Source organism: Pelobates fuscus, chromosome 6, assembly GCF_036172605.1.
Source record: "Pelobates fuscus isolate aPelFus1 chromosome 6, aPelFus1.pri, whole genome shotgun sequence".
NCBI lineage: Eukaryota > Metazoa > Chordata > Amphibia > Anura > Pelobatidae > Pelobates > Pelobates fuscus.
The window spans coordinates 131628343-131649776 of record NC_086322.1 but is presented as its reverse complement, the minus strand read 5'-3'; the positions used below and the strand labels follow the sequence as shown (position 1 = coordinate 131649776).

Below are 21434 nucleotides of genomic sequence, written 5' to 3'. Positions count from 1 at the left end.
AACACATGTCAAAAAAAGTTATAAATTGATTTGCATGTCAATGAGTGAAATAAGTATTTGATCCCCTATCAATCCGCAAGATTTCTGGCTCCCAAGGCAGCTGGGTCCATATGTACAGGCTTGTCTGAAGTTTGCCAATGAATATCTGAATGATTCAGAGGAGAACTGGGTGAAAGTGTTGTGGTCAGATGAGATCAAAATCAAGCTCTTTGGCATCAACTCAACTCGCCGTGTTTGGAGGAGGAGGAATGCTGCCTATGACCCCAAGAACATCATCCCCACCATCAAACATGGAGATGAAAACATTATTCTTTGGGGGTGTTTTTCTACTAAGGGGACAGGACAACTGCACCGCATCAAAGGGGCGATGGATGGGGCCATGTACTGTCAAATCTTCGGTGAGAACCTCCTTCCCTCAGCCAGGGCATTGGAAATGGGTCGTGGATAGGTATTTCAGCAAGACAATGACCCAAAACACACAGCCAAGGCAACAATGGAGTGGTTTAAGAAGAAGCACATAAAGGTCCTGGAGTGGCCCAGCCAGTCTCCAGACCTTAATCCCATAGAAAATCTGTGGAGGGAGCTAAAGGTTCGAGTTGCCAAATGTCAGCCTCGAAACCTTAATGACTTGGAGAGGATCTGCAAAGTAGTGGGACAAAATCCCTCCTGACGTGTGCAAACCTGGTGGCCAACTACAAGAAACATCTGACCTCTGTAATTGCCAACAAGGGTTTTGCCACCATACCTTTTCCACTCATTGACATGCAAATCAATTTAGAACTTTTTGACATGCGCTTTTCTATTTTTTTGTGTTATTCTGTCTCTTACTGTTAAAATACACCTACCATAAAAATTATAGACTATCATTTGTCGGTGGACAAAGTTCAAAATCAGCAGGCGATTAAATACTTTTTTCCCTCACTGTATCTATATGTGCACCTGTCCCTCTGTCCATTACAAGGGGACACATTTAAACAATTCAGAAGAAAAAGAACACAGAGATTGTAACGATTGTATGGGGTACTACAGCAGCTAGATTCATTGTGGGAATCCTATAAGTAACAGGTCTGTGATCAAAAACCTGTATGTAGTTAGTGGACAGGGTTGAATGGTGGCCGAGGTCTCAGAATAGATAATATATTGCAATGATTCTATATGGCCAATTTTGCAATGCTAGAAACTGTTGAAAGCCAAATGATATGTGCTACTGGGGAAGATTTGAAGAATAATTATCTAGTGACAGCTTTCCAGTGCCCTCAAAAATTCCTTTAGGATAAATTTTAAATCAGAACTTTCACTAAAATATGCTAAGGGAAAATGACTAATGTATACAATGGATGAAAAGAATATATGAAGAGGAGACTAGACTTGGGCATTGGGTGGCGGGTAGGGCTTTAAATAATAAGGGGTGCCAACCTGTTGTCCCCCCTGTCCCTAACCATTTGCGGCAGATGAGGGCACTAACTAATAAGGGCGTGCACTTATTTTCCCCTCCAGCCCCCTAGGTGAAGGCCATGAATAATAAGGGGGTGGACCGTAATAATAGTGAGGAGGTAGCAATAAAATAAATACCTGTAAAATAAATATTTCATACGTTACCATCAGGTGTCTTCTTTTTTTTCTATCTTTGTTTCTTCATCCCCATACGTTTGCGTTGCAAATATTACAATTGTAAAAATTAGGTAAATGAGAAAAATATAATTTGCATAATAATTTGGAACAGGGTGTAGGGAGGCTGGGTGGATTTCAATTTAAAAAAAAAAATAATAAGAATTGTGAGTGGGGGAAATGTGTGTGTGACAGTGAATGTGAGTGTGTGTGTGTCAGTGAATGTGAGTGTGTGTCAGTGAATGTGAGTGATTGAGTGAGTGTGTCAGTGAATGTGAGTGTGTGTGTCAGTGAATGTGAGTGTGTGTGTGTCAGTGAATATGAGTGTGTGTTAGTGAATGTGAGTGAGTGAGCGTGTCAGTCAGTGAGTGTGTGTGTGTGTCAGTGAATGTGAGTGTGTATCTGTGAATTTGAGTGAGTGTGTGTGTCTGTCAGTGAGTGTGTGTCTGTCAGTGAATGTGTGTGTGTGTGTGTCGGTCAGTCAGTGTTTGTGTGTTGGTCAGTCAGTGTGTATATGTCGGTCAGTTAGTGGGTGCGTCTGTCAGTGAGAGTGTGCGTCGGTCAGTGAGTCTGTCAGTGAGAGTGAGTCTGTCAGTGTGTGTCCGAGTAATAGTGTATGTCTGTCTATCAGTGTGTCAAATCAGTGTGTGTGTATGTCATTGTTTGTCAGTGTATATGAGAGTGTGTGTCTGTCAGTGAGTGTATGCATTTATCAGTGAGAGTGTGCGTCTGTAAGTGAGTGAGCGTCTGTCAGTCAAAGTGCGGCCTTAACAGGAAGAGGTAGGGAAAATTTAAATTGGGGGGGTCCCCAAGCACCGTCCTGTCTAGGGCAGCACAAATCCTAAATACACCACTGCTTGTGGGATAATGGGGGGGAGGGGGAGGGGGACTATGTCCTCTCCACTTAATTTATTAGGTGCTCCACCATGGAGGTACAGGGAGCTTGTACCAATTCCCCTTTTTCAGATTAGCGACTGGGCAGAGTCGCTAATATTTTTTTTTTAATGACAGTGAGCAGCCACTGGCTGAGATACATGCATCAACTGACATAATTTGCAATATGGTGGTCAGTTATTCTATCTGCCCACTTTAGGGCAAGAAGGGAGCAATGCCATGAAGATCTGGTCAGATGCGATTGCTCCCCTGTACATTTTCCTACCTTTCAGTTAAACATTACTTTTATCAAATTAAATACTTAACCACAGGTTTTTCTTATTAAGAGTTAAATTCTTCTTATACTTTTAAAGAGGGCATTTTTGGCTGCGTAACCATCTTGGTATGAGTTTATGTTTTAGATAATTCTCCAGTGAGATTATCTCATACCAGTGAGAGAGCTTATTCTCAAATTGTTTCACTGATTCTCTGAACTGTCTTAACTTAATTTTCTCTTACCCTTTTTATTACGGTCAGATGTGAACTTAAAAGTTCTCTGTCTACACATTCTAAGTGAATAACATCACCAAATGTAAATTGGTGTGCACACAAAACACAGAAAAACATATAAAACCATTTGAAGATACAGGAGGGTTTATAGCCACCCATATTTTCTGATCCAACTAAGGGGATGAAATAATACCAGATAGTGTCTAGGTTTATTATGTAGGCATTTTGTTTGATTTATTGTACTATAAGGATACTTTATTAATTATGACAACATTATTTAGAATCATGCATTTTCACAAGATCCATAATTATCCACAGACCTAGAGTTATGTACGAGACATTCACAATCCCTTGACATTAATTAGACCCTGTTGGGCTCAGGGAGTTCCTACGTATCCACAATAAGCTACACTTAGCTTATACACCACAGATAAGAAAAATGATAATGGGTTGATTGAAAAGCTAATTTAAATTCTCCAGCAGGCTCTTGGGTCTGGGTTTTTAACTCATTGGCAAATAGCTAGTCTAGTTTTTAAGTTATCCTTATGGGGTGCTCTGGCATTGGGAATACATGGGTTTTAGCCATTAGCCATTTTTAAGGGAACAGTCACTTTAAATCTGAACCCATTTGTCTTTCACTTATTTTGTTTTATTTTATTCCCAGTTTTGAGAACACACCATGTGGAGGAGGAATTATTTCCATTTATTTATGGTGTTTGGGCAAAATGATTTGACCTTGGACAAAATATAACTTATTTCTACAAAACACATAGATCTGTGGCTGCTGTATGGAGTATGGAGGACATTCAGTTTGGTAGTCTGGTGGAATATTTGTAATCTTTAAGGGGTGAATAAATGCTATTACTGATGTTATTGAAGAAGCCGGTACTGTTATATATATTTCTGGAGTCACCATTGATGTTTACCTTTAAGCACTGGCCAGTCCAGACACGATGTTACTGCCAAGTGGTGATATGTATAATGGTGGTAATTCAGGTGTTTTTTAAGTGTTATCAACAAGTAGAAAAATGGGGAAAGTGTGGATTTTCTGATTTTCTGGATACAGACTTGTGGAATGAATAATAATAAAAAAAATATATCTGAATCACAAAGTAAAAATGAAATCTTACATATCGATGTGATGTGAAATTGCATTTGGTTGAAGAGAAATACAGTATTTGCCAGCAGATTTCACAGATATGATTATCATATATTATCATCCACTCTTTTGAACAGTAATTGTTTTTCTGCAGTAATGCGACATGCACCTCTAAGTGACATTCACAACACAGAAACACCCATCATGCCCCAGCAATGTGAAAATCCTACACTCTGAAGTGTAACCCCTGAAAATATATATAACTGCTTCTTTCAATATATGCCACATACATGCAGGTTGATGTTTGAAAGGCTGTTGACCGACCCTGAAATGCTAACCTTTCCCTTATAAATGAAAGTACTGCTCACAAGCAACCAAATTAGGCTTCATTTACTTTTGTTTTGAAATTTCTAGCTATGTCTTTCTTAAAGGCACATTATAGGTACCCAGACCACTTCATCTCATTGAAGTGGTCTGGATTATTTTTATCACTATTATTTTTATATCACGCCAACAAATTCCATAGTGTTTTACATTGGGTGGACTAACAAGCATGTATTTGTTACCAGACAAGCTTGATGCACAGGAACAGAGGGGTTGAGGGCCCTGCTCAATGAGCTTACACGCTAGAGGGAGTGGGGTATAGTGACACAAAAGGTAAGGATAGTATTAGAGAAGTAGGTTGGTAGAATAGTATTCACTGAAGACGTAATGTGTTTTTTGTTGTTGTTGTTTTTTAAATGACAGTTGCAGGAGAGGAGTATAGAGTTCCCCAGTCACCTAAAAGCATGGCGCTTTCTGTGGGTACATGGAGCTCCCCCAAGTCTTTGGGTGAATTCGGCGCTTTCTGTGGGTACATGGGTAGAGGAGTTGGAAACCTGTGCCTAGCGTAGGTGACCAGAGGGTCAATCACAGTCTGTCTGCCTATAATGTCCTTTTAACCCTTTTGCATCTCCCTGGCAGTCAGTCAATCAGCCGACCCTGTTTCTACCTGGTTGGTTAGCTCAAAAAGCAGCAATTGCTCAGAGCACCTGCCTTATAAAGGTTCTGAATACACTGTAATAGAACTCGTTGAGAAGCCTGTGATATGACAGCCTCAGAAAGTCTGTGCTGGGGAAGAAGGGAATGGCTTACATAAGCAGCATATAGTAGATCTGTAGCTATTGCAAGCCAAGATTACATAAATCCCCCAAAGAAAATATGCAAACCAAATTACATGCTTAATTACTTTGAGGGTATATCTACTAAATCATTTTTAGTGGAGTGTTCATTTAAAGCAACAACATTATCCAAATGTGCTCTGTGAAAATCTGCTTTTTAAAGTGATTTAATTGTTCTTCTACTGCCTTTTTCCATTAAAATAATGATTTTATTCAAAATTAATGATGTGGAATAAACTTGACCTGTGCTAAAGCTAGAAATGTGTAAAGTTTAGTGCTTTCCGGTTAAAGGAACGCTTTGTGGTAAAACTGACCTCCCATTTTTAACGCATTATATAGATGATGAATGCTCTAACGGTAGATTCCCAAAAGCTTTAGTACTACGTCTTCTGTGAGGCTTCTCTATTCTGTAGGCTGGCTAAGAATCATGAGAGTTGTAATCCTACAACATCTGGGCATCTACCTTCAAGGCACCTCTGCAGATAATGGATTTAAAAATTGAAAAAAAAGAATTCAATTAAAAGAATTTGAAAAAAATGCATACCTTCAAAGTTCCCAGTGATATCACAGTTCAGAGGGTCTGCATGCAGCTACAAGCAGACACCTACAGCGTGAGTTAGAGTGACTCCAATCAAAAGCATCTCATTCTGGCCTATGGCCAGCTCATTTGGAAGTGAGCCTTAAGTGTTTGTGTGTATATATGTTATTACTGACACTGGGTATATGTGACAGGCAGGGTCGGATTGACGTAGGGGCTGATGGAGCTGCAGCTCCAGGTCAATGACCATGGAATAGTCCCATTGATTATTTTTTTAAAAAAAGTTCTTGCTTAAGTATGGAAACTTAAGAGGGATGTAGTGGAACAAAACTGGAGTGGACTGGCTGAAAATGAAGTTAGTTAAGGTAATGCTGACTTTGCGCACTATGCAAATGCTCTTGCTGCTTCAGTCTCTCTAACACGGTGGCATGTTGCCTTTCTTCTACACTCACTACATCCAGCTTTTCTCTTTCCCAGACTGTATAAGAGGAGCTCCCGCCTGCTTGTAAGAAAGTTAGGAGAGGAGTGGACCAGCAAGTGCTAGGGTACAATCATTAGAAAGCATAGAGCTTGCACATCATTAGACTAATTTATGCCAAGCTCAGGGTACTCTCTGCACAGTATGCCCTTGGTTGGTCATCCTGCATGGCTGACCAGATAATTATTTGTGCAGACGCCCCTTTTTTGGGCATGTTTGTCTATTTGGGCGATTTTGGTTACGTGACTATCATTAGTGGCCAACCCTTTACCTGCTTCACCGGACACTGCTGTTGGGGGGTATGGATTTACTTGAAAGAGGAAAGTGAGAGATTAGCATAGGGTATGTGTTTTCTGATAGCTATATCCTGTGAGTTTCCCTCCAGCACCACCTCCACCAGATACATGACGCTTGGGAAGTATAACTGTTTTAGTTTGTTCTGTTGATAAGATTCTGCAATTAGGCCCATCATAATTGTCAGCACCAGGGCAATGGGCTCTTAATCAGGCCCTGGTGACAGGAAGTGTATATGATTGGTGGAGGATATATTACTTTTCATTTACCATTATCATTAGTAATATACACTGTCACATACCTACCACCAAATATATACACACCCATCCCCTGTCATGTACCAACCACTTGCCCCACTGGTAATTTACATTTATCCATGCTGACGCATAGCCTTCCATCATATGCCACTTATATTCACCCATCCACTTTGTCAAAGTTATATATACACCCAATCAAACAAACAGAGACGTACCCTGGTTATTTGGAGGCTGAAATGTATACTGGTTCCCCCCAAATTATTTTTTCTACAGATATATATATATATATATATATATATATATACACATACACACACATATACACAGTGACGTACACTCAATCCATGGGGCCCCGGTGCAAAACTGATCCATGCCCCCCCCCCAGACAGACACACACACAGACACGTACATACAGACACACATACATACACACAGAGACATATACATACAGACACATACATAGAGACACACACATACATACACACAGACACATACATGCAGACAAACAGACACATACACAAATACATACAGAGACACATACATACACACAGACAGACACAAAGACACATACTCTAACACAAGACACACATACATACAAAGACACATACATACAGACAGACACATACATTCAAACAGACAGGCACACATACATACAGATACACACACATACATACAGAGACACACACATACACACAGACAGACACACACACAGACACACAGACACATACATACAGAGACATACACAGACACACAAACAGACACACACATATACACATACATTCAAACAAAAACACACATATAAAAAATGTTTAAGCCACCCTCCTGTTTCCTACCTTTTAGGTGAAGGAGGGTGACTTTCCCTTGGGTCCAGTGGTGGCTCAGGCTGGTGGGAGTCAGAGTTCCCACTCTGACTCCCTCTCTTTCCTCCAGCGCGGGCTCCCTCTGATAGCTGGGAGGAATGACGGGCAGTCACTTCCTCCCAGCTGTGATGTCATCACAGGGAGCCCGGTCGCGCTGATAAAGCGCCTCAGAGCTTACCGGCGGTTTGCCGCATGGGCCGGGGCCGCAACACATGGCAGCGGGCACCCAGTTGCAGGAGTCCGCAGGGCAGCCGGACCCCTTGGAATGACGGGCTCGGTCGCAGCCAGGGCCGCCATCAGGGGGTGACAACCATAACAGTTGTCACGGGCCCGGCGGCCCTGGGGGGCCCGGCCGCCCCGGGCCCCACATGTGGGGCGCATCGGGTGGCCCACACACTTAGGGCCACCCGATGAGCCCCCTCCCCTTGGGGCCCGGTCAGCGCTGTGGCCGTTGTATAGCGCGACCGGGCCCCTTTAAAAAAAAAAAAAAAAGCAGCCGCAAGTGATGCTGGGAGGAAGTGTTCACTTCCTCCCAGCTCACTCCGCGCGGGAGGAGCGCGCGCACCCAGCCGTGAAGAGGGAGAGCCAGGCAGTGAAGAGGGAGCAGCGCCGACTCCCATCATCCCCAGCTGGCTGGAAAATGAGCTGTGTGTCTGTCTGTATGTCTGTGTGTATGTCTATGTCTGTCTGTATGCATGCATGTCTGTCTGTATGTCTATGTCTGTCTGTATGCATGTATGTGTATGTCTGTCTGTCTGTCTGTATGCATGTATGTCTATGTATGTATGTCTGTCTGGATGTCTGTCTGTCTGTATGTCTATGTCTGTCTGTCTGTATGCGTGTATGTCTGTCTGTCTGTATGCGTGTATGTCTGTCTGTCTGTATGCGTGTATGTCTGGATGCGTGTATGTGTATGTATGTGTATGTGTGTCTGGATGCATGTATGTGTATGTATGTCTGTCTGTGTATGTATGTCTGTCTGCATGCATGTATGTCTGTCCGTATGTCTGTGTGTATGTCTATGTATGTATGTCTGTCTGTATGTATGTATATATGTATGTCTGTATGTCATTATATATGTATATATGTATGTCTGTATGTCATTATGAATGCATGTCTGCATATCATTATGAACGTAGTTCTGTGTGTATGTGTGTATGGATGTCTGTATGCATGTATGTCTGTCAGTATGTCTGTATATATGCATGTATGTCAGTCTGTATGTATGTATGTCTGTATGCCATTATGAATGTATGTCTGTGTATGTCTGTATGCCATTATGAATGTATGTGTGTATGGATGTCAGTGTCTGTATGTATGAATGTGTGTATGTATGTATGTATGTCGGTGTCTGTATGTATGAGTCTTTATGTCCTCTTGCATGTGTGTCTGTATGTATGTTAGTATGTGTCTGTCTGTCACTATGTATGCCTGTGTGTATATCTCAGTATGTGTGTGTCAGTATGTATGCCTGTATGCGTGTATGTCTATTTCAGTATGTGTGTCTGTTAGTATGTATCTGTGTCCTTTTGTATCAGTGTGTGCGTTTGTGTCTGTGTGTGGACCCAGTGGACGGTATTTGGAGGCGGGCCCCAGGGGGCCCAGACCCTGAGCTGAGTTAGAGGCCCCAAAATTTCTGGTGGCGGCCCTGGTCGCAGCTGCAACCCCTCCGACCGCGGTATGTACGCCACTGTATGTACACACACACACACACACATACACGCAAAAACATGCACTCACATTCATAGACATAAACTCAAATTGATATACACACACTCTCTCTAAAATGTATATATACACACATGCATATTCACACCAGCATGCTATAGTGGTTATGTTGCCATGATTACCCTGGGGCACTATCCTTGTAAGTAATCAAAGTGGACTGTACAGGCGCCGCTTCCACTACTTCCATCAGAGAACCGGAAGCTCCTGCTTAGCAGCTTCCATTAGCTCTCCTGAGCTAAACCCTGCGGTGCAAGGATAGCTTATTGGCTAGTCCCTCTCAGACAAGTAGCTAAGCCCTGCACCGTGGTGAGCTCAGACAGAAAGCTTCGTGGAGGCAGGGAGCAGGGCCTGAGGAACCGATGCTAAGAGGACAAACTTTTATAGAACAACGGATGTGTGCAAAGGCACCTCTAGTACAAGAACCACTACAGTGTGCTGTAGTGGTTATGGTGCTTGCAATGTTTCTCTAATGCGGTTCTGCTAAAGCACTACTATATTGGCATCTGTGGTACGGCAATAATGTGGTGTTGTTACTCTGAAGACACCGGTTAATTTTACTCTTGAATTGAGGCCATCACTGAAACCTGTACTCAATATGGATTCTTGGCATACTTTCTATTTTTTAAGTTACCCTGCATAATAGTTTATACATATATTGGCTTTATTATTCAAGTTTGCATTCCGTGTTTAAAATGGATGTTATGGTAATATTTTGTAAATAAACCAGAATTGGCAGTGGAGTGGTTAAGTCCACTTCGTTTGGTAAGCTCCCAAGAATGCAAGGACTACATATTTTTTGTTTTAAATGCACGGAACAAGATTGCTTAATTTACAATAACGTTCCATGTTTTGTTTTGTTTTGTTTTCTGTGTAAAACAAAACACATATTGTTTATAGTATGTGGCACCAGGCTGCACTTTGAGCAAGCTGTAGATATTCTTTTTTATTTCCCAAATCAGTTCTCGTCACAACTCACCATCTAACAAATATACATCAATATCTTTATTTTACTAATATGTGAGTACAGATGAACAGGATCATTTTTCTTGCTACTTTTCCTGAATTTTGTTATTCGGATTCCAATTCACTACAATTCAGAGTTTAGTCAATACATCCCTGAAGGGTCACTCGCAGTTATGCAGAGTAAAGGCTTTGGCCAGGATAACCAAATCAGGTACATTCTTCAAATCAACTTTGTTTTCATAGGGCTCTAATGGACACAAATGAGAAACTCACTCTGAATTCCAAGCAATTCCCACTTTAGTGAATAACTGTAAATATAACAGAAGCATCAAACTGAACTTTGCCCCAAGGGTCCTTTATTAAAAAAGCAAAAAAACAAAAACAAAAAACATTTTTTTGATAATCAAATGATTCTAGTAAACCCTATTTTAAAGACTTGAAACAGACTTTTCAATAATTTTTAAATAGGTGTTAGTAAATGTAATAATATTGGAGTTTGTATCCAGTATCCGATAATAACCCTATCTATACAGTTAGCAATATTTTACACAACCTGATTCTAAATATTTCATGAATTATGTTTCATTTTCAGTGTGCTCATTTGTGAAAGCTGAGTATATTTTCCCTTTTACATTAAATTAAATTAAGTAAACTGTCCTTTTTATCAAAATAAGTCACCTTAAAGCATAGCACATAGAAAACCATTTAAACATTCTCACAGCAGCTCCTTGTGAACTGGCTGGGATACATTTCTGGGATGGGCAAAAGACACTTTCCCCTGACTGGGCTGGACCAAGTGACGACTAGTGGGCTGCTCCCTGCAGCTCCCTCTATGCTGTTGCCTTTTCCTGAACTCCTCAGTTGGATGGGCAATTGATATGGGAGAACTGCTGCTCTAGCTGGATATCCTGAACTCAGCCTGAACTTAGGAAAACCTTGTCCCTTTACACCTGGCACCAAGCACATACAATGGGCACAGGGGATTATATCTGCGTTGTTATGACAGGAGGAGCTCCCTGGGGGTTCAGATTGCAAGGTGGCACAGGACTACAGGAGCCACTGAACGTGTCCAAGGTAGGACCAGCCAGGTCTTCTTCTCAATCATTGTAACTGAGATACCTAGAGTGAGACTGAGTTAGTGAATACTGCCATATATTACCAGAATATTCACTTAAAGTGCATGGCAATGTTGGATAAACTGTAGTACATCATTTATTATGGACCACATCCCCATGATGCTCAGCTAGCCATATGGCTGTCTGAGCATCATAAGAAGAATTAGCCACAGGAACTAGAGTGAAGTCAGCAACTGGTCTATACTAAGCAAAGTGAGTGAGCCTGCAGAGATATGTATGCCACAGAATGCTTGGGATCATGGCAGTGCAACTGTTTTCTTAATGTTACTAGATGTATATATCCTCCTATCAGATTCAGCCAATAAGAGCAAGGTGATGGGAGTTGTGGTTTGACCTTTGTTTGCTGAACGATAGTGTAAAGGAACACCAGTTATAATACCCACTTCTTATATGATGTATAGATAAAGAAAGTGTTCTGGAGCAATGTACAACGAGTTACAAACTGGCAACAGACAAAGTGAGCCATGTTTTTAGAAAGGTACAAGCTATGGTTTAAAATATTCTCTGGCCAAGAAGTGAGATGTGCTAATGTTTACATTGTGGATGTGGTAATGTTACATTACATAGCCTGTGCAGCATGAAGTCATTTCAACTGCGTTCAGTCTTAAAGGAATCATGCTTTTGGTTGCTCACCAAACTTCTGGAATAAAAGGGAATCATGACATGTCACACATGTCATGTGTCCTTAAGGGGTTAACCCTGTCCCTTAAAGACACATGACATGTGTGACATGTCATGATTCCCTTTTATTCCAGAAGTTTGGTCCTTAAGGGGTTAACACACAATAGCAAAGATTCCCTGAACAGAGAGTTATGGTGAGCTGAAAATCAAATGAGTAAACTTAGGCCAAGCTAGAAAAGTTGATCACACATCCAGCTAGTCCTGAGTTCTATAGTTGGTTGTATGTTCAGACCCTGCTTGTACTAGCCATCATTTGTCTGGCTGTGACAACCATAAGGAGAGTAACAGAATGTAGACAGCCCAGCATGTTCTGTCTCTGATTTATATATTTCATTTGCCCATTATATAGTGGTAAACAATATACTGGTCCTTTATCAATGGTGGTGGAAATCATACACATAAAAATAATAATTCAGTAATTGATACAGCACTATGCTTCACAGTAACATAAAATTGATACAAAGTACTCAGAGTTTTACATATTTAAACATGACATATTACAATACAAACTGTAAATGCATGCTGTTTACAAAAAGAATGTAACTATTGACTTTAAAAACAAAAAAAACAACCTCACCTTTATATTGTGTGTGAATTACATGTCTTTTTACTAGATAGATGAACAGGTTATTTACCGGTTATGTATTACATATATATATATGTGTGTTTTTATATCGTTTGTATATTGTATTTTTTGTAATATTGTATCCTATTGTAACAATGCAATGTTTTGTGGATAAAGACCCAGGACATACTTGAAAACGAGAGAAATCTCAATGTATCCTTCCTGGTAAAATATTTTATAAATAAATAGATAATAGATACAAGGTTATATATACTATTTTAGCATTTTTGTTAGTAATACAATATTTCAGTTCTCTTAGGCAATGAAATTCTGCCACCTAGTGACAATCCACTACATCTGGGCAAAGCAAATTAACTCCACTTGGTACAATGTTTTTGCGCTCTACTTTATATTTTATTTTCCATGTCGGAAGAAATGCTACATATATAATAGTTATTGAGTGTCCAAGCTGTTAATGTGAGGATTCCCAGTTATAATGAATTTTTTTTTATATATTTTACATAGAGTCGTAAGGTTGCACAGCTATATTATCTCTAATTTCTTCATGTGTGTGCAGTTATATGATGCTATGCTCATGGGCATTATTATACAAAATGACAGGTGTTAAAATCAGCACCTGCAAATCCATCTCGAAACAGCTAGTGACTCATGGTCAGAATAATTTTCTCTTTCCATGGACATTTCTTGTTTTAATTCAGGGCTCGTCCCTGGTGCGATGGAGCTGTGAGATCATTTCACCATTCTCCTTCACGTTGCTCCAAGTACTAGTGAGTCACAGAACCTGGGATGACAAGATCTGGTGGTGATTTTCACTACTATGGTGCAGAAGGCAAGAAAGTAGATATAGGATGGGTGGTCTGTAAATTCACAGCAGGCCAACACGATCATGGTTACCAGATCCATTGGCCACTTGGGACTTGGGACAATTTCCTGGGGAAGTCTCTACGAACCCTGTAGCTAAATCATTGATAGGAAGACCCTTATTTTCAGCCCATGGGCATGTATACCAGCTTAGAATGTCTATGTCACAATCAATATATTAACTATTATTCACTAATACTGTGTTTTAGCTAACATGTTAAGTAGTTTAAATGGCAGCCAAATATCACAGTGATTTTCTTTGGGTGAGCAAGCCAACATATTTTATGCTTGAATTTGTTTAATACCCATGGATTTGTAGCATAACTGCTACAAATCCATGAATGTTGTAGATCATTGTTTTAAACATGCCATATAATTTTATGCTGAGTGACATGGCACCCTAACATAACAATACTATATTTCCCTATACAATGATTGATCACACACTTGTCCACGGGAGTAAACCTTGCAACATGTGCCCAATTACTAAACTCCAAGTTTGCTATAAGTTTACTGTGAAACTGGTAATTGACAAAATTAGACACACTGAACACAATAATTTTCCTGCACTTGATAAGTGAATTAGACCAAGGTTCCTTGGTAGTAGATACTTTGCAAGGTTAATGATAGGGTCAAAGGGAACCTCTGCGAACTGACCCATATAATGACCACTTATTCTGCTGAGTACAAAAAGTAGCCAGGCAGTATATCTGGGGATGTAACAATGGAATTATTTATATATGGTTCTTATACAATGCTGATTTCAGTGTTGTGGGCCAGTGAGCATTCACGGAACAAGAGAAGAAAACCCAACACTATTATTTACTAACAGGGCTATTCACTAAGGTGAATTTCAAATTTAAGGTCAAAATAGCCAAATTGGAAAAATTCTTTACGTCGGTTATGAAATCAGCTCCTTAAATTTTAAATTCTCACTTTAGTAAATGACAGTGTTAAATGAGAACTGGGAATTCAAAGTTTACTTTAAGTGAGTTTCCTCTTTAAGGCAAACGTGGCCGAACTGGCAAAATTCTCCAAGCAAACTATTTTTCAAGTTCGTCTATTTTGGCTTTAAATTTAAAATTCACTTTGAATTCCCCAAAATAACCCTGCAAGTATAACAACTCTTACCCATTTAATCTATGGTTTTAGTTCAAGCATGTCAAACTCAAAGTCTAGCACAGGCCACATACACAAGGTTTAAGTTTATGTGGGCCACAAAAAAAAACTTAAAATTTTCATAGAAACGTATGTTTATTTTGCAAATTATAGTATTAAAAAAAACAGCATCCCCCTCTACTAAACCACAGCACCCTCTATACTAAATCCAGGTCCCCCATCTACTAAATCCCAGTCTTCCTCTGTACTAAATTCCAGTCCCCCCCCCCATATACTAAATCCCAGTCCTCCCCCTCTACTAAATCCCAGCACTACCCTTTAGCCAACAAGCAGACTCCACTCACATTGCCGCTGCCAGTATGCGACTCTAGAGTCCGGCCTCTGGTATACCCCAAATGGCGCCGTCTGCACCCTGTGCCAAATCTGATCCTCCCGCTACTTTTTGAAACCCTGTGAAGGTGGAGCACGTTTGGGGTATACCAGAGGCCGGACTCTAGAGTCGCATACTGGCAGCGGCAATGTGAGTGGAGTCTGCTTGAGTCCAGGTACTCTACTGTCCAGTCGCAGCCAATGCAACATTGGCCAACACACACACACACATACACACACACTCACAGACACACACACTCACAGACACTGACAGACACACTCACACAGACACACACTCACACTGACATACACTCACAGACACTCACACACACACACTGACAGACACACACTGATAGACACACACATACTCACTGACAGACAGACACACACTGACAGACAGACACACACACACAAACACACAATGACAGACACACAGACAGACACACACTCACTGACAGACAGACACACACACACACACACAGACACTCACACACACTGACATACACACACACACACACTGACACACACACACACTGACACACACACACACACACTGACACATTCTTGCACACACATACTTTTCTTTATTGCTCCCTAACTTTGGGAGCCGATGTGGGGCCTTTCCCTGGGGTCCAGTGGGGATCTTTTATCTGCTCCTCACAGCTCCCTCGCGCAGTTTAGTGATGCCGGGTGCCGGAATCTGACGTCATATTCCGGCGCTCGGCTTCACTACAGATGGCGTGCATGAGGGAGCAGTGAGGAGCAGGAACACTAAGCTCCCTCGCTGGCCCTCCTCCCCGGCCGGGTATGTTTTAGCACAGTAGGCACCTGCAATGTGGAGAAAGCAGGTGCCTACTCTGCTTTAACACTAAGCATGTACTCGGGGCTCGCCGGTCCGCAAAGATGTCTCTTGTGGGCCGCGGGTTTGCCATGCTTGTTTTAGATCCTTAACATAAGGTGCCCTAGGGATATTCTTTGTTTCTGCCATACTGGAATTCAAGCCTCTTTGATTACAGTGTACCAAATGTCTTAGAATAATTGGAAATGTTAATTTTAGGGAACAATGATAACATTATTCAGCATCTAGGTTTATTTAGTGAGAACATTCTTCCTGAAAATGTCAGAACCTGGGGGATATTGTGTATAGGAAATTATTTTAATATGTGTTGGCTTTGCCAAGCCTGCAAAATGTTTGCAGTGACCTGTGAGATTTGTGCAATATATGGCAGTGTTTACCTAATCTGCTATTACTGTATTCTGAATGTTTGAACTCAAAGAAAAAAAAACACACTCTTAATGACGAGCAATTCATCTTGCTGTGCTTTCTAACAAAAAGAAAAAAGCCCAAGTCAGACCATCTTGGGTAACAAAAAAACTCTGACAGGTTAGTTACTAAACTGAGAACTCAAAGGGAATTTCAAGTTTATTGTCAAACAGCCAAACTGGGAAATGCTTGGCCATGTTTTTAGATTGGCTGCTCTGGCCTTAAATTGAAATTTGAAAAACTAAAAGAAAGGTGTGATGCACTCAATACGGTATAATAATGAAAATGTATATATTATCAAATATATCATGTAATTCTTACTGTAACAGAAAAAGACGTTGCGTATAGAAAACCCCCTCAACAAAAAGATTTGCAAAATAGTGCGGATAAAATGTTTTACAAATTAACCCCTTGTGTAGAGGACACCAGTAGGAATAACACTCACTTTCTCCAGAGCCAACCAATCCAGGCTCTGGTCAAACAGGTATCGAGGGAAGGGGAAACTCCCACCAGAGCTTTGGTCCTTATTCGTAGCACCGCATGTATGGAGAGGAAGCAGGGAGAATCCGATAGTGTAGGATTACAAATGCTTTAATAAGTATACAGTTAAAAACTCCAAAGATAATTTTCGTATAAAACAGGGCTGTAGAAAGTCCACCAAATCTTGTATAGGTCCTCCGGTCTCAGGAGATGCTTTGCCCATTCTGATGACACACGTTTTTCTCTAAGTCACGTGAGCCTCATCAGACACGTTTTGCTTCATCCTCTTTGTATTATATAGTCCTCTGGTTTGCCCTTTCTAGCCTCTGATTGGTTGGGCAAGTCCTTTCAATCATTATTAATCCACAAACCATATTGTTATTGCTAATGTATTACAAATGACCTCAGACACAATGAAACATTCTCTATAATAATGTTATACATTCTAATTTTAAATATTCTATTTCATTTTGGTTGCACATAAAATAGAGCGCTTTTGAATGTTTAGAATTCTCTACGATATCTGTATAAATAAAATGGTTACTAGCAAACTAAACAAAAGGAAGACAAAAACATGAGAAACATTTTAATAGCATATCCTGAGATAGTCGGAGTATTGCGGTGTACCAAATACAAGATTTGGTGGACTTTCTACAGCACTGTTTTATATGCCAATTATTTTTGGAAACAAATTAAGAGTACGCTATTGGATTCTCCCTGATTTTTATCCATGTACGCGGTGCTACGTATAAGGACCAAAGCTATGGTAATAGTTTACACTCTCCTCTATATCTGTTTGACCAGAACCTGGATCGGTTGGAAGAAGGTGAGTGTTATTCCTAAACTTCTCCTCTACACAAAGGGTTAAGTTTGGTCCTTAAGGGGTTAAGGGTTTATCTGCACATTTGTAGTTGCAGGTGTTTTCTATACCCAAACTTTTTTCTGTTACAGCAAGAATGGCATGATATGACTTCCTTATCTGAGCATGGACAAATTACCCAGCAACTTCTGTCCAACAAGGGACTCTAAGGTAAAGACATAGCTACATAATTCTGGAGTAATTCAGAGAATATTGATACAAACTATATTTTATCACTTTCTTAAAGTAACACAAAGGACACCATAACAACTTCATCAGATGGAGGTTGTTATGGTGCCAGGAGTTCCCTGTAGCCAGCTTATCTTTATTGTTTAAACAGTCCACAAACAGTTTCATCCCAAAGTCTAATATCCATTCCCCTTTAGCTCTATCCTTGTCCTTCTCTTATCCCTAATTCATGTAAGAGGAAAAAATGGTGATGCTTTCAGCCAATCAGCGGCGCCCCTGTCCGAAGCTGTGCTGGACTTCCTCTCTCAAGAATCAGAGAAAAGTGGAAGGACACGGGTAGAGCTTAAACAGTGATGGATACCAGACTTTTGGTTTAACCATTTCATGCAAGCGCTACGGAATCTGTTGGCGCTATATAAATGGCAATAATAATAATAATAATGCATGGCCTAACCGATAATGGTAAGCCAGCACCAGGGCCCCCTGGCACAATAACAACTTAATTCCATTGAAGTTGTTACAGTGCCTCAGAGTCTTGTTTTAAAGGAAAGTTGTTTTGAAAAAAAGTTGAGTCCAGGCTATGCTTGTATGCGCACACTATAAAAAAAATGCTGAGAATTGGGAAAATTAGCTAATTTATCAAGTTTGATGAGCACCGAAGGTGTATCTTAAGGCCTCACTTGCCCACCCCTCAGGTTTTTCTGCTGTATAAAGAGCAACATGGACATTCTATTTTTTTTATTTATTTATTTTTTACAAATTTAGCTATTTCCAATAATCATAGACTTAGTTTTAGGAAAGTTTCTAAAAGTGAGAGAGAGCACGGTGATTACAGAAAGAAACCCACATTAGGTCTGCAAGCCTTGGAATCATATTGAAATCTGACTATTACTGGACCTTTTAAAGTCTTCCTACCAAATTGTTTTAAGAATATGTTGGAGATCAGTGTAATCACTGGCTATATATAACAATTTTTTCCTCCTGCTTTTCATCAAACAGTCATCATAAAATCTCCATCACTGAATGTGCAGCCTGCAGGTACCGTCTATGTCCCTGTATCTTACTCCTCACTGGCAATGAGAACATGGAATTTGCCCTTTCATGGCATTAGAGAGCAGGTTTAAAAATGTCCCAAGTCACAATAATGAATTTAACGAGTCAGCTTTGTTTCTCTTTCCTGATAAGCGCATAGCTTGGAAAATGACGTGTTTAAAACAAATATTTTTATTTTATTAAAATGTCGAAATAACATTGTGTTAGTTGAAGCTGGAGATGCTTTGAAACTCTTCTAATCTTTTCTACATTTCACAAGAATGTCAACACATCATAACTCACCATTTAATGAATAATTCCTTACTTTTTGGAATTAAACCAACATTTGTTTAAAAACAAAACAAACAAAAAAACTCATTGTGGAATATTCTATGTGGAAAAAAAGTTGAGAAACACTGCCATGAACTGAACTGAAATGGCTGGCCTTGGAAAATCACATGAGGACATTATTTATTTCTGCCCAACCCATGGACAAATGTTATAGTGAGCTTTCAGTGGGGTCTCTTCATGTCAATATGACCTTTCGATCGATCTTCAGGTTGGCTTAAGATAGCTGTTTATAGCTGATTCATACTTATTCTATTTACTAAATGCCAAGTAGTAGTAGTAAGAGTATTAGTAGAACGAGGGAAGTGCTCATGCCATTGTACAGAACACTGGTAAGACCTCACTTGGAGTACTGTACGCAGTACTGGAGACCGTATCTTCAGTAGGATATTGATACCTTAGAGAGAGTTCAGAGAAGGGTTACAAAACTGGTTAATGGATTGCAGGATAAAACTTACCAGGAATGGTTAAAGGAACTTAACATGTATAGCTTGGAGGAAAGACGAGACAGGGGGGATGTAGAAACATTTAAATACATAAAGGGAATCAACCCAGAAGTAAAGGAGGAGATTATACTTAAAAGAAGAAAAACTACCACAACAAGAGGACATAGCCTTAAATTAGAGGGACAAAGGTTTAAAAATAATATCATGAAGTATTACTTTACTGAGAGGGTAGTGGATGCATGGAATAGCCTTCCAGCTGAAGTGGTAGTGATGTAGATTAATTTAGAAATAAACAAATATGTTTAAATGTCTATCTGTTCCTGTCCAAATCTGAGATGATTAAATTGCGTATACGCAGAAGTAAGCTCACACTGACACATGGAGTTCAGGTTAAAAGCACTTCAGAAAATTTAATGCAATCCGGACAAAGCAGGCTTTGCAAGTCCTTTTTAAAGATAAAATTACATCATTGTAAAATCAAGATAAGAAGTGAGGAAACATTGACAATTGGCTAAGAGAAGAAGTGGTTAGTTAAATGCCCTCCCTGTTGGGTGTTACGTCTTACATCATAACTGACGTCATAAAGTTCTCCTCCAGATTTCAGCGCCATCTTGCTAGCACGAGGAGTTCTTTCGATGGGAGGGGGCATTTTGGCAGCTATCCATAAAGAGTAGCTGGTACCTTTAGTCTTTCAAGGTTAGTATCCTCAGTATTCTCAAGGCCTCTTTGGCAATTATACACTCTATCAATACTATCTGCTACAGTGTGTTCTTTGAATCAGAAGATTCTAGCATTTTCTGCTGACATGCTGTTTCTACGAACAAAGGAATCTTGTAAAGTTTAAACTACGAGGCATGAGAGCTGAATATGAGAATATAGTATTAAAGGGGCCCAGTAAGGATTATATAGTTTATAAGGGGCCTAATAATGGATATAAGTTATAAGGGGTTAATAATTCTACAACAGTAGAGGTTAACACAGTGAAGCAGTTTAAGCATGCGTGGGATAGGCATAAGGCTATCCTAGCTATAAGATAAGGCCAGGGACTAATGAAAGTATTTAGAAAATTGGGCAGACTAGATGGGCCGAATGATTCTTATCTGCCATCACATTCTATGTTTCTAAGTAAAGGAACAAAATATGTAGACAGTCAACTGAAAGTGATCACGGTAGTCCTCATGCTCGTTAACCATGAAGGAGAAGCTGATAATAAACAATACTGCTGTTGGGGGTGACATATAATGTCCTTTGGCAATATTGAAGTTACAGTCAGTGAATAGTCAAAAATAAGTTTTAAAAGAAATTCCCACGACTCCACTCTACCAAGATCTACCAGTGCATCTGCCTCCCCATCATCATACCATGTGCAGTACTAAGGGGCCAAACATGGTGTGGATGATGGAACTCCTTACCATCAAGGCAGTCTTGTGAATGTTTCTTTGGATATTTAAAGTTTCACATATTAATTATTACTGGAATTTATGTATGTTTACGGATAAAATAGAAACTACTTTACAAAGCGATCTAAAAATATAATGTCCAAATTCTCTATGGACTCACATAGCATCTGTGCCTGCAGCATTATTTTAGGCTTGTGATCGCTGACATCACTTCTTACAGACACACTATTATCTAAATCTTTTGTAGTTTAGTTGGTGCACTAATTATATTACTTGTTCAAACATCAGGATATCAG

General features: G+C 40.0%; 1 protein-coding gene across 2 annotated transcripts in view; it reads left to right on the top strand.

Moving 5' to 3' along the window:
• The first annotated feature begins 11245 nt into the window (after nucleotides 1-11245).
• Nucleotides 11246-21434, top strand: part of SYNPO2 (synaptopodin 2) — a 270960-nt gene continuing 260771 nt past the window's right edge. The window contains exon 1 of one of the 2 annotated variants that reach the window (XM_063458255.1): nucleotides 11246-11442. In XM_063458255.1, the coding sequence (XP_063314325.1) occupies nucleotides 11338-11442 (105 nt within the window). In that variant the 5' untranslated portion in view covers nucleotides 11246-11337. The remainder of the gene's footprint in view (nucleotides 11443-21434) is intronic. The other variant, XM_063458254.1, reaches the window with a different exon arrangement.